The sequence below is a fragment of the Misgurnus anguillicaudatus genome, chromosome 12 (genome assembly GCF_027580225.2).
Source record: "Misgurnus anguillicaudatus chromosome 12, ASM2758022v2, whole genome shotgun sequence".
Lineage (NCBI taxonomy): Eukaryota > Metazoa > Chordata > Actinopteri > Cypriniformes > Cobitidae > Misgurnus > Misgurnus anguillicaudatus.
The window spans coordinates 24,511,081-24,525,888 of record NC_073348.2 but is presented as its reverse complement, the minus strand read 5'-3'; the positions used below and the strand labels follow the sequence as shown (position 1 = coordinate 24,525,888).

At 34.5% G+C, this 14,808-nt stretch overlaps 1 protein-coding gene across 7 annotated transcripts in view; it reads right to left on the bottom strand.

The window, feature by feature from the left end:
• nlgn2b (neuroligin 2b) overlaps positions 1-14,808 on the bottom strand; it is a 170,974-nt gene that overhangs the window by 36,313 nt on the left and 119,853 nt on the right. For 6 of the 7 annotated variants that reach the window (XM_055208630.2, XM_055208629.2, XM_055208628.2 and 3 more), the window contains 2 exons: positions 10,935-10,988; positions 717-866 (listed from right to left, as the gene is read on the bottom strand). In XM_055208630.2, the coding sequence (XP_055064605.1) occupies positions 717-866; positions 10,935-10,988 (204 nt within the window). The remainder of the gene's footprint in view (positions 1-716; positions 867-10,934; positions 10,989-14,808) is intronic. The other variant, XM_055208633.2, reaches the window with a different exon arrangement.

Here is a 14,808-nt window from a genome sequence, read left to right as displayed (position 1 = left end):
CAATTGACTTTCATGATATGAAAAATAGCAGTTTGGACTTTAAATCATGAAAATCAGACGTATTTCTATGTTTAAGTGCTATAATTGGGTCCCCAGTGCTTCTATCAACCTAGAAAATGTCATAAAGAACAACCCAGTAACTTAGTTTTGGTAAACCATTCTCTGCAAGCATGTGAAAAAATAGGTGATTGAAATTTGGCTCCCCATGTGATGTCAGAAGGGGATAATACCGTCCCTTAACCTGCACTATCTAACCATGGCACTGCCATTTAGTGTAGAGATCAACTCATTTGCATTTAAAAGGACACGCCCCCAAAAAAATAGCTTACACCTACAAAGTGGCAATTTTAACATGCTATAATAAATGATCTAGATGGTATTTTGAGCTAAAACTTCACATATGTACTCCAGGGACACCAAATATTTATTTTACATCTTTAAAAAACTCCCCCTTTAAACAAACAAACAAAAAATGTATACAAAAACTGTACAGGTAAAACCCACAAATGATGGCGTCTAATTTCAGATTATTTTTGGTAAACTGTATCTTTAAATAACAAATACAGAACAACACATAGCACAGGAGAACACCAAATGCTGAAAAAGTTTTCTTTTCACTAAACCAAATCTGATTTCATTTTTTATTTTCACCAGGGGTGCACTAAAGTGGTTAGACAGATGAAAAGGGCAATGAAAGACTATCATGTTGCACTTACCCAAAACTCCCAATCTGTAGTTCATAGTGACGACAATCACGTTTCCATAGGCGGCAAGAACGCTGGCGTCAAACATGTTTCCCGTTCCCTCCATGTATGAGCCTCCGTGGATAAACAACATCACAGGCTTCTTCCGACGATCTCTAATATCTGTGTGAAGCATGATGGGAAACAAACAAACAAACACAGCTGATAACATAATACGCAATGAATGATTCACTTTAAAATATACAAAAATAATTAGTTGTATATTTTGCTTAGTTAATACAATTTTATTTAAATTATCCTTTTTTATTACACTCGTTGGAATACTTGATTCTGATTGGCCAGTCGCAACATTTGCAGGTTTGTTATTCCCAGATAACAACCACTGAAAACTAACAACACACGGTAACCTGGATGCTGCAAACCATTTTGTCAGGTAAAGTTTAATATCACACAAAAATTAAATATAAATATGTCTGTTAATAACATATATGACATTATATTTAATCAAATAGTGTGTTCATGACATTTGAACGTCTTGTCTTAAATGAAAGTAAGCGCGTTTTCACTAATTAGCTAATAAAATATTTAAAACCAATATTTAATATTTCTTACCTTACTTAAGAGGTAAATAGCAGAATTTCTAACATTATAGATACACTCACCTAAAGGGTTATTAGGAACACTTGTTCAATTTCTCATTAATGCATTTATCTAATCAACCAATCACATGGCAGTTGCTTCAATGCTATTAAGGGTGTAGTCCTGATCTGCTGAACTCCAAACTGAGTGTCAGAATGGGAAAAAAAAGGTGATTTAAGCAATTTTGAGCGTGGCATGGTTGTTGGTTCCAGACGGGCCGGTCTGAGTATTTCAAAATCTGCTAAGTTACTGGGATTTTCGCACACAACCATTTCTAGGGTTTACAAAGAATGGCGTGAAAAGGGAAAAACATCCAGTATGCGCCAGCAACTTTGACTGAAATAACCACTTGTTACAACCGAGGTATGCAGCAAAGCATTTGTGAAGCCACAACACGCACAACCTTGAGGCGAATGGGCTACAACAGCAGAAGACTCCACCGTCATCTCCACTACAAATAGGGAAATGGTATTCCTAATAATCCTTTAGGTGAGTGTATTTTAACCAAATAGTGTGTTCATGACATTTTAATGTCTTATCTTAAAACTAAAAGTAAATGTGTTTTCCTTGCGGAAGGTCTGCATTCGCTAATAACATATTCAATATTTAATATTCCCATACCTTACTTATGAGGTAAATAGCAGGGTAATATGCGGGTTAATGTCTAACATTATAGACATCAGATTTTAGATATACATTTAACTTTGTTAAAATAGTTAAAATATATAAATACTCAGAATATTTTAGAGCAGTAATGATATAATGGATTTTTTGCCTTGTTCCAATATTTTGCGTATTAATGTCGCAGCTGCCCTGTGTATTAGAGCATATACAGTAGGTCATCTGTGAATTTGCATTTGCACAGTGGAGATATATAAATAGTATGTTAATTCAAATGTAGCCAGTGTTTCCATCTTTAATCCTCCTCTCACCCTCTGAAATCATTTGGGACGGTCTGCCCAGACTAGCTTTTCATTTCTGTCCTCTGCTGGCATGGTCTGACTATTCATCCTCCAATATTCTGTTGCATCTCTGTACCTGTGCTGCATAGTTTAGTTTCATACATAGCCCTTAAATTTAACAATTTCAACACCTCACTTCTAGGACCTCTCTAATTTTCATATCCCATTTGGCACTTCTCTGTCCTTCGACCTTTGATAAACCCCCCCTACTCCTCAGATTGGTACGTTCTGTCTCTTTTAGATTCACATCTATCTGTATGGTTTGTTGGTTCAGATTGTCCCTCTTTGCCCTCACTTGCAGTACAACCGTACAGGTATGTGTGTGTTTTGGCTACACATATACATACGTTTGACACTGTGTGTATGCGAGTTCAGTAGTGAAATGTCCAGTTAGCCAATGATTCTGTGGTGTGCAATCTCTGTAGATAATTCATATGAAAACCAGACCATGCAGAAACATAAATAACTACCACGACATCTGTTTACCACGAGAAAGGGGAGGGGGTGAGAGAAAATAAAAGGGTGAGTGTGACAGAATAAGAGACACCCAGAGAGAGAGAGAGAGAGAGAGAGAGAGAGAGAGAGAGAAAGATGGAGATGTGAAAAGGAAATGACACACAAAGAGAATAAAATACAAGTTATACAGACCAAGGTCCTTTCACGGACACACAAAATAACGTGAAATTGCACACACACTCTCGCTCTTTCTCTCTCTCACACACACATAGGCAGCTGTGATGCTGAGTCGCTATGGAAACTGCCTCATCTCGCTCTCTGTCTAATAGAAGCTCACCAGCACTGACTCACTCATGCCTGTTGCCACGGAAACAAATTCTACGCACGTATTTGCACGCCCGCCTGCATCACCACCTGAATCTCGGGTTACAAATGCATTACAGCGACTGCACAATCTCTCCCCTTTACACACACACTTCCTTTTCTTAATCTTTGCACTCACATAAGCATCTTTTAGGCGAACGCATCTTTTACCGACATGCACACAAACAACGCTACAACATCATCATCTGCTTAGACAGACCTGTGCGATCACCCTTGAACATGCTCACACGCAAGTCACAAACTGACAGCACTCTTTAGCAACACATTTATGAACACATAGGTTAGGTCTCTTTCTCACTTGAATACTGATTTCCCAGTGGAAATCTAAACAAGTTCAATTATCCCAGAGTACCGCTCAAACACACACACATACATGCACACACAGACACACACACATATTAGACTAATAATTAAATTTACTCTGCTTTGCGTTGTTTTTACTCTTAATGGAGTTTAATGTTAAAGAGTCACTCGCACCTTTAAAGCAATGACACCTCAGATTTTGGGATTTAGTGAGATTGGATTGGATGGATTAGATGCCCAATAGGTCAGCCAATCAGATGTCAAGAAATCTTTATTAGGAAAAATATATATATTTAATTATATCACATTTTATGAGATAACATGGATGAAAAAGTTCACAAATGAAAATTTATATCTCAGATATTTCTCCTAGATGGTAAAAAGACCAAATAGAGACAGAAATTTCTTTCCTGCTCTTCAAATATTTTTCCTATATTGCGGCATTAGTAACTTTTATACAAAATCTTAATGTCAGACTTACCAAAATGCTCCGATCAATTCTTCCAACATCACATAATCTGAGCTATGCTTTTACACACATTTTTATAGATTGTACACTGAAAGTATTTCAGCTACAGTTTCATCAGCTTTATCTTTTTTAAAAGATATTTTGGCAGCAAAGGAAAGCTGAAACAAGAATTACTGCAGTGTAAAAAATCTAACTTGTGTTTTTTAAAGAAACTCTTTATTTATAACTTTTTATTTCACTGAACTATAAGACAAGAAAAGTTGAGATAACTCCAAAAAAAGATTAAAGTGAAATTTAAAAACAATTAGTATGGCCAACTTAATATTTCAAGCTGAGAGAACTAAAAAGTGTGTTAAAGGCGGAATGCACAATGTTTAAAAGCCAATGTTGACATTTAAAATCACCTAAAAATACACACCCCTACCCCAATAGAATCTGGACCTTTTGATAGACCCGCCCCACACATACGCAACCCCAGCAAGGATGTCGGTTAGTAGTTTTGGTAGTCGGCCCGACTCCCTTTTCCGAAGCGTTTTTCAAACATTGTGCACTTCGCCTTTAAAGGTGCAGTGTGTAAATTTTAGCGGCATCTAGTGGTGAGGTTGCGAATTGCTCACCCCTCGCTTTTGAAATACATAGAGAAGCTACGGTAGCCGCCACTGAACAAACATGTCATCGTCGGAGACAACTTGGTAAAAAAAATTCCGTTAAGGGCTTCTGTAGAAAAATGGCGACCCTCTGTGTATGTAGATAAAAAGGTCTCGTTCTAAGTTAATAAACACATAACAATTCATTATGTAAGGTCTTTATACACCCCTGATCATATAGTTTTGTATATTATTTTGCATTTCTGTCAAGAGATCCTTCTAAAAATTACACACTGCACCTTTAATAAAATAGCGAGCACTGGATTATGAGCATGCTCAGTTTGAAGTTATTTAGTATGATGCCATTTTTTTGCATTTCTTCCACATTACACTAAAGGGTTGCCCTACTCTGGGATTGATTTTAATGGCTGGTTCTAACGTGTACATTTTACTAAATGCAATAGCTGAGAGGATTTTGTCTAAGTGGAATACAGGAAAATCATATTTCAAATTTAGTTATGTTTGCATTCTGCCCTGTCGCGATAATGATTATCTTGACTTGTCGCTTAAATACATATCGTTTGAAACATTAAATCCGACAGGAATTGGTTACAAAGCTAAAAAAAACTGCATCTCCGATGTGAATGAGATGTGAGGACAGGAAATAATGTAAACGAGCCGACATGTCTACTCCGTTTAAAACAGAAGCAATGAAATGAGCTATATAAATAAAACCTCATCTATATTAATCTATCTTCATCTGTATATTTTTTCCGACATTCCAATTATATATTAATATTTCATATTTTTTATTTTAATATTCTTAAGATGAAATATATATAACTCTTTTCCTGCCATTGACAAGTTATTTTGTCAATTAAGAGAAAACATTTGCATAAAAAAATGTGTTCCTCATCAGGTTTTATATTAATCTGTAATACCGCGATTATCCAGTAGACGGCGCATCTACCCAATTTCTAAAAAAACTAAAGCAAAAAATTATTTACTAATTTTAAACTCTGTGTATGTTTTGATAATCGTTCTGAATCTGATCTATAACAAATTTTCTTTTAAAAAATGCAAGCTTTTTTTGCTAATTTTCTTTTTTTTTAAGAAAAATACCCATATTTAAGAGTTTAATATATAGATATACAGAAAAATATATAGATCACTGTAAAAAAATTCAGTAGAAATTACAGTGTTACTTGCAGCTGGTTGCCGGTAAGTTACCGTAAATTTACATTTCTGTTATTACCTGGCAACATTTTGTTTAAAATTAAATGAACATTAAAGGAGCATTTCACCCTTAGAAACATTAATCTTTATTGAAAGTGCGTCATATTTATAGTCGAAATGTAACATACATTTCGAATTTGGTGCCTATTTGACCGAGAAAAGGGGTGTTTGTAGTCTCACCTCCTCAACAAAGATATTGGACTTCCTTCTTTCAATGATGCAAAATGATGATTTTTACACCATTGAAAGAAGGAAGTGCAACACTGAAATCTGTATATCTCCTGTCTCAGCGGAAACTGAGGAAATGATGCACGACCATTCAAAAACATGACTGGGGTTCTAACTATACAAAGCTTAGTGTCCCTTTAAACATTTACAAGTCTTTGGCTGAATCCCAAACCGCTTACTTCCATACTATATAGTACGCAAAGTAGCACTTTTTACATACTATATAGTATGGAAGTAGGCGGTTTGGGATTCAGCTTTTGTCTTTACAGAGTAAAACTAAAATAACAGCATCAAGCAAAGCATTCTGGGAAACAAAATCTAAAGCAAAAAGAGAAAAAGGTTGATGATGATTTCTGGTTCCCAGAATGCTTTGCATTAGGCTGTTATTGTATAGTTTTATCCTGTAAAGATAAAGACTTGTTAATATTTTTTAATTTATTTAACTTTGAACCAACTCTTGCCAGTAAATTACATAAATTTAAATCTACAATAAGTTATCGGCAACCAGCTGCAAGTAACACTGTAATTTCTACACTGTAATTTTTTTACAGTAGGATGAAACTTTTTAACCGTTTTGTTTGTTTGTTTGTTTGTTTGTTTGAAAGCAGAGGGTCTGTTCTTTCATTTGATATATTTATATATTTATATATTTTTAAAAGAAAATTTTCCTGAAAGGCATTTTGTGAAAATTAAAAAAAAGTGCTGGCGGGTAACTTTTCAAAAAATGTTCTTGCATTTTTATGCTATTGTCATATATAATCAGTGACACAAAATGGTTTTAAAAAGACAATATCGACTATCACCATTTTTTGGGGGGGCGTGACAGGCCTATTGGAATGCATTAATCAAAAGACTTAGTTAATGTAACTTTTTGACATACAAAATCCATACACATAATCTTTCAAGTTTACTGAACTTAAAAACGTAAGTTCAGAATGGGAATACCCATAATAATAATCCATTGTGTCTCAAAATGCAATTTTTTAAGCTCTTTTTAGCTTTACTGATGTTATTTTGTTGTAAATTATAGTTTTCTGTGAAATTACCATTTAGATAATCAGTGTTTGCTTTGGTGGACCATTTAAAGACATTGTATTTCTCTCCACAATAATGATGAAGATGCATGTCAGCAATGCAGTTTCATGTGTATTTTTGTGGAGAATCAAGTTTATTCAATGATTGTCAGAGTCGGTCATGAATTTATTGCATTTTCTGAGTTATAAAAGTATTTAATACGCTATATGAACACCAAAGTATTCATAAAGTAAATAATTCATAAGCACAACGTTAAGTGACTTTATTTTGTACAGTGTGGGTAGCAAAGCTGTGTTTACTAAAATGGCCCTCAAGAGTGCTATGCTTAATTGTCCTATGGGACAGTGACTCCTCACAGGACAGAACTGCTAAAACTGTGATCTCTTTTATTGCCTCAAAAACAAATGTATTGTGTCATCTGCTGAAAAAGCCTCTGCCGAAGATTATAAGGAGTCTTTATGAAAGGTTTTGAATGTTGAGTGAAATACCATTTACCACACTCCAAAAAAATAAATAAAAAGATGGATTGTTTTGAGTAAAAAATTGCTTATTTAAACTAATTTAATGGTGCTTCTCTCTTATTTAGAGTTTAAAGAGATGTAAAAATAAAAATTCTCTCATCATTTACTCACTCTAATGTTGTTACAAACCTGTATATATTTCTTTGTTCTGATGAACAAAAAGCAAAAATTTTAAGAAATGTTTGTACCCAAACCTGTTTTGAGCCCCATTCACTTTCTTAGTATTATTTTTTCCTACTGTGAAAGTGAATGGGGCTCATAATCAGTTTGGTTACAAACATTCCTTAAAATTCCCTGCTGAAAAAAACAGCATCAAACCAGCATGGAAATTATGCTGGTTTGATGCTGGTTTAGCTGGTGGTCACCAGCATACCAGCACCAAAACACAACATATGCTGGTCTTGCTGTTATGCCGTTTTTTTCAGCAGGGTTATTGCTTTGTGTTCATCAGAACAAAGAAATGTATACAGGTTTGTAACAACATGAGATGGAGTAAATAATGACAGAATTTTCATTTTTGGGTGAACTATCCCTTTAATAACTCCTGGTCTAGATCCACGTTAATAATGCAGAAAAGACCAACGATCTCCAAAACATCTGCTTTACTGCTCCCCAGAGGAAATTCATATAGATTTGACAAAAGGTTTAAAAGAGCTTTCATTCTGCATATTAACATTTTTAATGTATAATTTAAAAGACAATTAACCCTTTAATGCATAACAACAGTAAAACATTTTGATATCTCTAAAAACTGCAACATTGAGATCTTTTCTGTGTGTGATGCATTGAAGAAGCAAACAAACACCTTATCTGGGACAGCCCCGTTTATGAATCCATGAGTATAATCTTTGTGTGTATGAGTGAGAGAAATAATGGGGAGACACAAGGAGAGAGAGAGAGAGAATCACCAAGATCTTTTCAACAGAGGCCTTAGTATCCCATTCGCTTCAAAACATCCTCAAAACACAAGAACGCTATTCTATCTCCCAACTCTCTCCCATGTTGCACATCCCCCTATCCCTTTCTCTCTGATCTCCTGCTTTTCCTTCAATTCTCACTCTCTCCTCAACACTTTGCCTTCATCTCTGCCTCTCTCCTTTTTATGTTAGGGCACTTTTAGGCCTTTAATTCACAGGAATGAAATCAAGACACGATTCAAGCTGGATTCAGCCATCACGTTACATGTCGTAGGTAAATGCATACCTTTTGCGCTGCGTCTCAGACTATCCCTCCCTATTTGTTCTTGTTTTCCACCCCCGCGTCCTCTCTCACTCACTTTTTCAAAGCTCATTTCATCACATACAGTACTCGTCTTTATCACCACTGTTTTGGTATCAATCTCTCCCTCATCTATGCTCCCAAATTGGCGATCTGAGCTTTCCTCTTTCCTCCTCTCTTTCATGTCCGCTCTGTCATTCTCTTCCTCTCCTCTGTTGCTGCTCTCTCCTTCTTTCCCGCGTTCAGAGACGCAAAATTGGATTAGCTGGCAGTGTCTCTATTTAAACCTCTGCAATTAGAGACGCCTGCAATCCGAGAACTCAACGCGTCAAGCGTGTGTTAGTTCGAGCACTTGACACACATGCATGCATACACACGCACGATATATTTAATGGAAACTGTTCTGTGACAGACACCATGAGTATTGCAACATGCACACATACAGCACACACACACAAATGTACACATACAATATGCAATATGTATATGCAATATATTATGCATATACAAATTTAAGCAGATTTATTGCATCGCTACAGTATATAATTTTATTTGAGAATGTGGAGAAATTTGATAAAGTAAACTATTCTTCTTTAATCTTTTTTTTAAACTTTATTTAAACCTATACAATGTTTGATTGAGAATAAATTAATTTATGTATATTTTACAAGCAAATACATTTTTTATACACTACCTATTGTGGGAATATGGTTTATACACTGTCAGAAAAATATTCAAAAATCGTTCCTTCGCTTTTATTGGTGTGGTAACCTTTGATCCCCTTATATATGATCAAATTAGGACCTCGGAAGTACATATTTCTCATAAATAGTTCCTATAAGTATATCAAACTTAGATATTGGTACAAAACGTACACCGAAAAAAAAAAATGATTCATTCAATTTATTCAATTTTTTTAAGGTAAGTGGTTGCAATCAATTTATTTAAGCTACATTTAAAAAAAATAAATAGAAATGCAAAACAAAACAAAACAAAAAACTTTTGTATAAATGTAGCATAAATAAATTGATTGTGACCACTTACCTTGAAAAATTGAGTAAATTGAATGAATCATTTTTTTCAGTGTATACATATCTGTATCTTAAAGGTGTAGTGTGTAACTTTTATAAGGATCTCTTGACAGAATTGCAATATAAAATACATAACTATATTATCAGTGGTGTATAAAGACCTTTCATAATGAAGTGTTATATTTTATTACCTTAGAATGAGACGTTTTTATCTACATACACAGAGGGTCCCCTTACGTGGAAGTCGCTATTTTGTTTCTACAAAAGCTCTTAATGGACAAACTTCTTTTACTAAGTTGTCCTCAACAATGACATGGTTGTCCGGTGGCGGCTACCATAGCTTCTCTATGCGTTTTGATGAACGGTGGACTGAAACTTTTGTTGCAATTTGCAACCTCAGCACTAGATGTACTGAAATTTACACACTGCACCTTTAAAGGTACATATCAGGACCTTTATAAAGGGAACTGCCCCAGTGACAGCTTGGGACCATTTTTGACATTTTTTTCTGACAGTGTATATTTCCATTTAAATGTATTGTTGGCATTTTGGTTGTTGTTTGTTTTAAATATTTTAGTTGGGGTTCAGTTCAGAAAATTGAGGTTAAAACCAATAAACACACACAAAATGGTTTTCTCTGAAGCACCGGTTCAAAATATGGGCAATGTTAGTTTTATATAATTTTTATGCGTTTTTATTCAGCTTTTTTCACCAACATCTAGCATCCAGTACTTTTTACTGCATTACCTAACATTGTCAGCTGGATGCATACAGACCAATGATATTGCCCTAAATCACAGAGGGCTGATGGGATATGTGGTTTAATTTACTATTATTATTTTGATCCGAAAGGATTAAATGTAACCTTAATAACCATCAACATGAGATTATTCTAAAATGTTATAATGAGATGATGAAAGTATTAAAAATATATATATATATATACAGCACAAACACTTCAAGCATGTATAAATTTGAGTGTGTGTGTATGTTTAGGTAACGTGTTACGTGTGTATATGTGTGTGGCTAGTTCAGCTAAAAGCAAACTGCAAAAACATACAAGACAAAATAAGCAAGAGTAAATATTGCTCATATTATAACCACCCCCAAAAAAGAGTCTAAAAAACAAGACAAAAAGGGGAAAACATGCAAGAAAAATACCTTCGTCCCTCGGCCTGTTCATCGAAGACTCATCGTGTTTTTTTGTGAGCGGACCTGGGGTTAAGACAAAAAGGGGGGGAAAGAGAAAAGACAAAATTCAAAAAAGATTTCACTGCGCTTAAATAAAAAGAGCAAAAAACTCCAGCAAAACAAGAAAAATGACAAACTAGACCATGTGTCCCAATTTAAAAGAAGAATCAAAAACAGCAGCCAAAGCAAAAGAGCCAAACAGACAACAAACTCAGACAGAGACAAAGAGAGAGACTATGAGGGAGACACAGATAGAGATGAGACTGATGCTATAATGCTGTGACACTTAAATGATCAACCGACAATGTTGTTATCCTATTCACTCGCTGTATGACAAGCTTCCGATGATAAATGTCCGGCCATCTCGCTTTTGAGTTCAGGGAAAGAAAGTGATGAGGCGTGTGGAAACTGGGTAGCAAAGCTGTGTTTACTTAAACGGCCCTCAAGAGTGCTATGCTTTAATGTCCTATGGGACCGTGACTTCTCCTCACAGGACAGAAGTGCTGAAACTGTGATCTCTTTTATTGCCTCAAAAACAAATGTATTGTGTCATCTGCTCAAAAAGCATCTGCCGAAGACATAAATGCACAGGTTTTATCTATTCAAAATGCGCAGGGCAATGTCAGCATCTGAGGTCGAGATTAAATTTGCATGTAAAAAGACAAAAGCCTGACTTTTACTCAATTTACATCTATGTATGTTGCAGACGCTTTTATCCAAAGCGACTTACAGTGCATTACAAGGAATACATTTTTATCAGTATGTGTGTTCCCAACCCTTGACCATTACATTTTTATCAGTATGTGTGTTCCCAACCCTTGACCATTGCACTGTTGTATCTGTAAAAAATACCAACAGATTTTAACCAAAAACTGTACTTTATGCTACAGTATCATGGCAATACCATGGTATTCTTAAATATTCTTAATATGTAAATACCTTGGTACACCAATGTGGTAAACATTTATTATCATCTCCTAAAACTTTTAAATTTTTCCCGGCCATTGAGGAGTTAACTCGTCAATTACACTGAAAAAAAATGATTCATTCAATTTACTCAATTCTTTTAGGTACAATAAGTGGTTGCAATCAATTTATTTAAGCTACATTTAAACAAAAGTTTATTTATTTTTTTTTTTTTGTTATTTATTTTTTTTTATTTTACTAATATTTTTGTTTAAATGTAGCTTAAATAAATTGATTGCAACCACCTACCTTAAAAAAAGTAAATTGAATGAATAACTTTTTTCCGTGTATGAGAAAACGATTCCCTACCATTGACGAGTTTTTCCGGCTTTCCGCAATACCGCTAATATCCACTCTTCCGCAACTTATGCAACCTGGAAGTAACGCCTCACGTGAAAGAGTAAGAACTCCATGTATGTTTGAGGATCGCTCTGCATCTGGGGTCTCATTTATAAAGCATGCGTACGCACAGATTTGATCATAAAGTGTGCGTACGCAAAAATCCACGGCAAAGTACATATTTGACGTGGAAAAGTGCTTAGCACCACGCCAGGGTCTGAGCAGACGTACGCACATTTGCTTGTCTGATTGCTGCAGGTTTTTGGAAATATAAACCATTCTTGCTGTTTAAATTGGGTTTAAACATGGATAAGTGCACTTTAATATGTCTGACATTAATTATGCATCGTTTAAAGGCGGAGATTTGAAACTGCTCGGGTGCGCGCACAAGTTCAAGTTCATTTGCGATTTATAGATTTGAAAGGGGTATGGGCGTTTTCTGCGCCTACGTTCGGTTTATGAATCACACGTACGCATTTTTGATAAATGATCGTAAGATCAAATTTAGGATGTTTTTTATGCAGCATTTTATAAATGAGGCCCCTGATCTCTACACTGAAAAAAATTATTCATTCAATTTCCTCAATTTTTTTTAAGGTAAGTGGTCGCAATCAATTTATTTAAGCTACATTTAAACATACGTTTTTTGTTTTGTATTTCAATTTTTTTTTGTTTAAATGTAGCTTAAATAAATTGATTGCGACCACTTAAAAAAATTGAGTTAATTGAATGAATAAATTTTTTCAGTGTATCAAAAGTCCTTCACAAAAACGAAATTATCTCAGCTTTTTGCTCAAAATTTTGTGTTTTTAAAGAAACCTACACTGAAAAAATGTATTCATTCAATTTACTCAATTATTTTTAAGTGGTCGCAATCAATTTATTTAAGCTACATTTAAACAAAAATATTAGAAAAACAAAACAAAACACTTTTGTTAAATGTAGCTTAAAAAAAATTGATTGCAACCACTTACCTTAAAAAAAAAACAGTAAATTGAATATCTTTTTTTCAGTGTAACCGTATTTGAGAGGTGATTACAAGAGAACTAAATTATTATTTTTTTTAAATCATTGAGTCCGTTCTTTCATTTGATATATTAGTGTTAATATATTTAAAGAAGAATATTTTCTGGAAAGCATTAAACTTTTGTGAAAATCATGAAAAATGCTGGGGCTGGCAACTTTAAAAAAAAATGCTGGTGGGGAAAGAGTTAATTAAGTTATAGTCCATCTACATTTTGTAAGCATATGAAAGTACAATTTATAAATTGCATTTTATAAAATGTACACGGTTAAAAGACATGCTGATTAAAAATGTATACCTTGTAATTTCATTCTCATGCTTTCCTATGATAAATCACTTTGCTGTTTTTCTCATCTTTGTAAGCCGAGCGTCTGCTGAATGCCTAAATGTAAATGTAAAGCACTGTAGCTAAAAGCATCTTTTAAATGCTTAAATTGTATAATGTAAAAATAAATGAAGCTTTCTAGACCGTATTATCATCTGGTGTTAAAGTTTAATTCTACAGTGCAGCTCAGCTTAAGCAACTAGCAAACTTACCCCAAAGATTCTTGTTAAAATGTATTTGTGTATTTATTACTAAACACTGCAAACCAGAATCCTTTTGTCTCTGGGTCTTTCAGAACAGGAACTGAGAGCGCCCGGTGTAGCGAAACGCATTAGCATCTCTCGCTACCTCGGGTTAAATGCTAAATGTTTGTGTGGCGACAGCCATTAATGGGTATTATCAGTGTGACCCCCCTCCCCCTGGCGGTGGGCCTGTAAGAGACGAGATAGAAATCGTCTCCATTTATTTACCGTTTATCTGCTACATGGCCTCTCCACACCAGCAGACCACACATACACACACACCCCTATTTGTCATTGTTGTGTGTACAATTCTAGTCTGTGAGTATCTAACACAAGCAAAGTTACATAAACACATATACAACTATTTTTTAGGCCTTAAATACTTACAATGTCATTCACACACACATAACAAATACACTGAAAAAATGTTTTATTCAATTTACTCAATTTTTTTAAGGTAAGTGGTTGCAATCAATTTATCTACATTTATCTACAAGCTACATTTTAACAAAAAAATTAGAAGGGCAAAACAAAACAAAAAACTTTTGTTTAAATGTAGCTTAAATAAATTGATTGCAGCCACTTACCTTAAAAAATGTAGTAAATTTAATGAATAATTTTTTTCAGTGTACTTATGGCATGTAGTCAACATTTTTTGGCAAAGATTCATTAATAAATAAAACTGAAGTAGTCACCAATTGCGCTATTAAAGGTGCAACACCAAACCAATTTGGGCTGTCCATAAAGAACCTTCCCATCTGAAAAACGATTTATTTCGTTTCAATAAAGGTTCTTTAGGTTATAAAAAGGTAAGAAAGAAATAATTATTTTATGAAACTTTAGCTGAATGGCTCTTGGTGAAATGGCATCGCTTTGAAGAACCTTTTGTAGCACCTTTCTTTATTACTGTAAAAGGAATACGGCTGAAGTTAAGTTGTGGGATTGTGT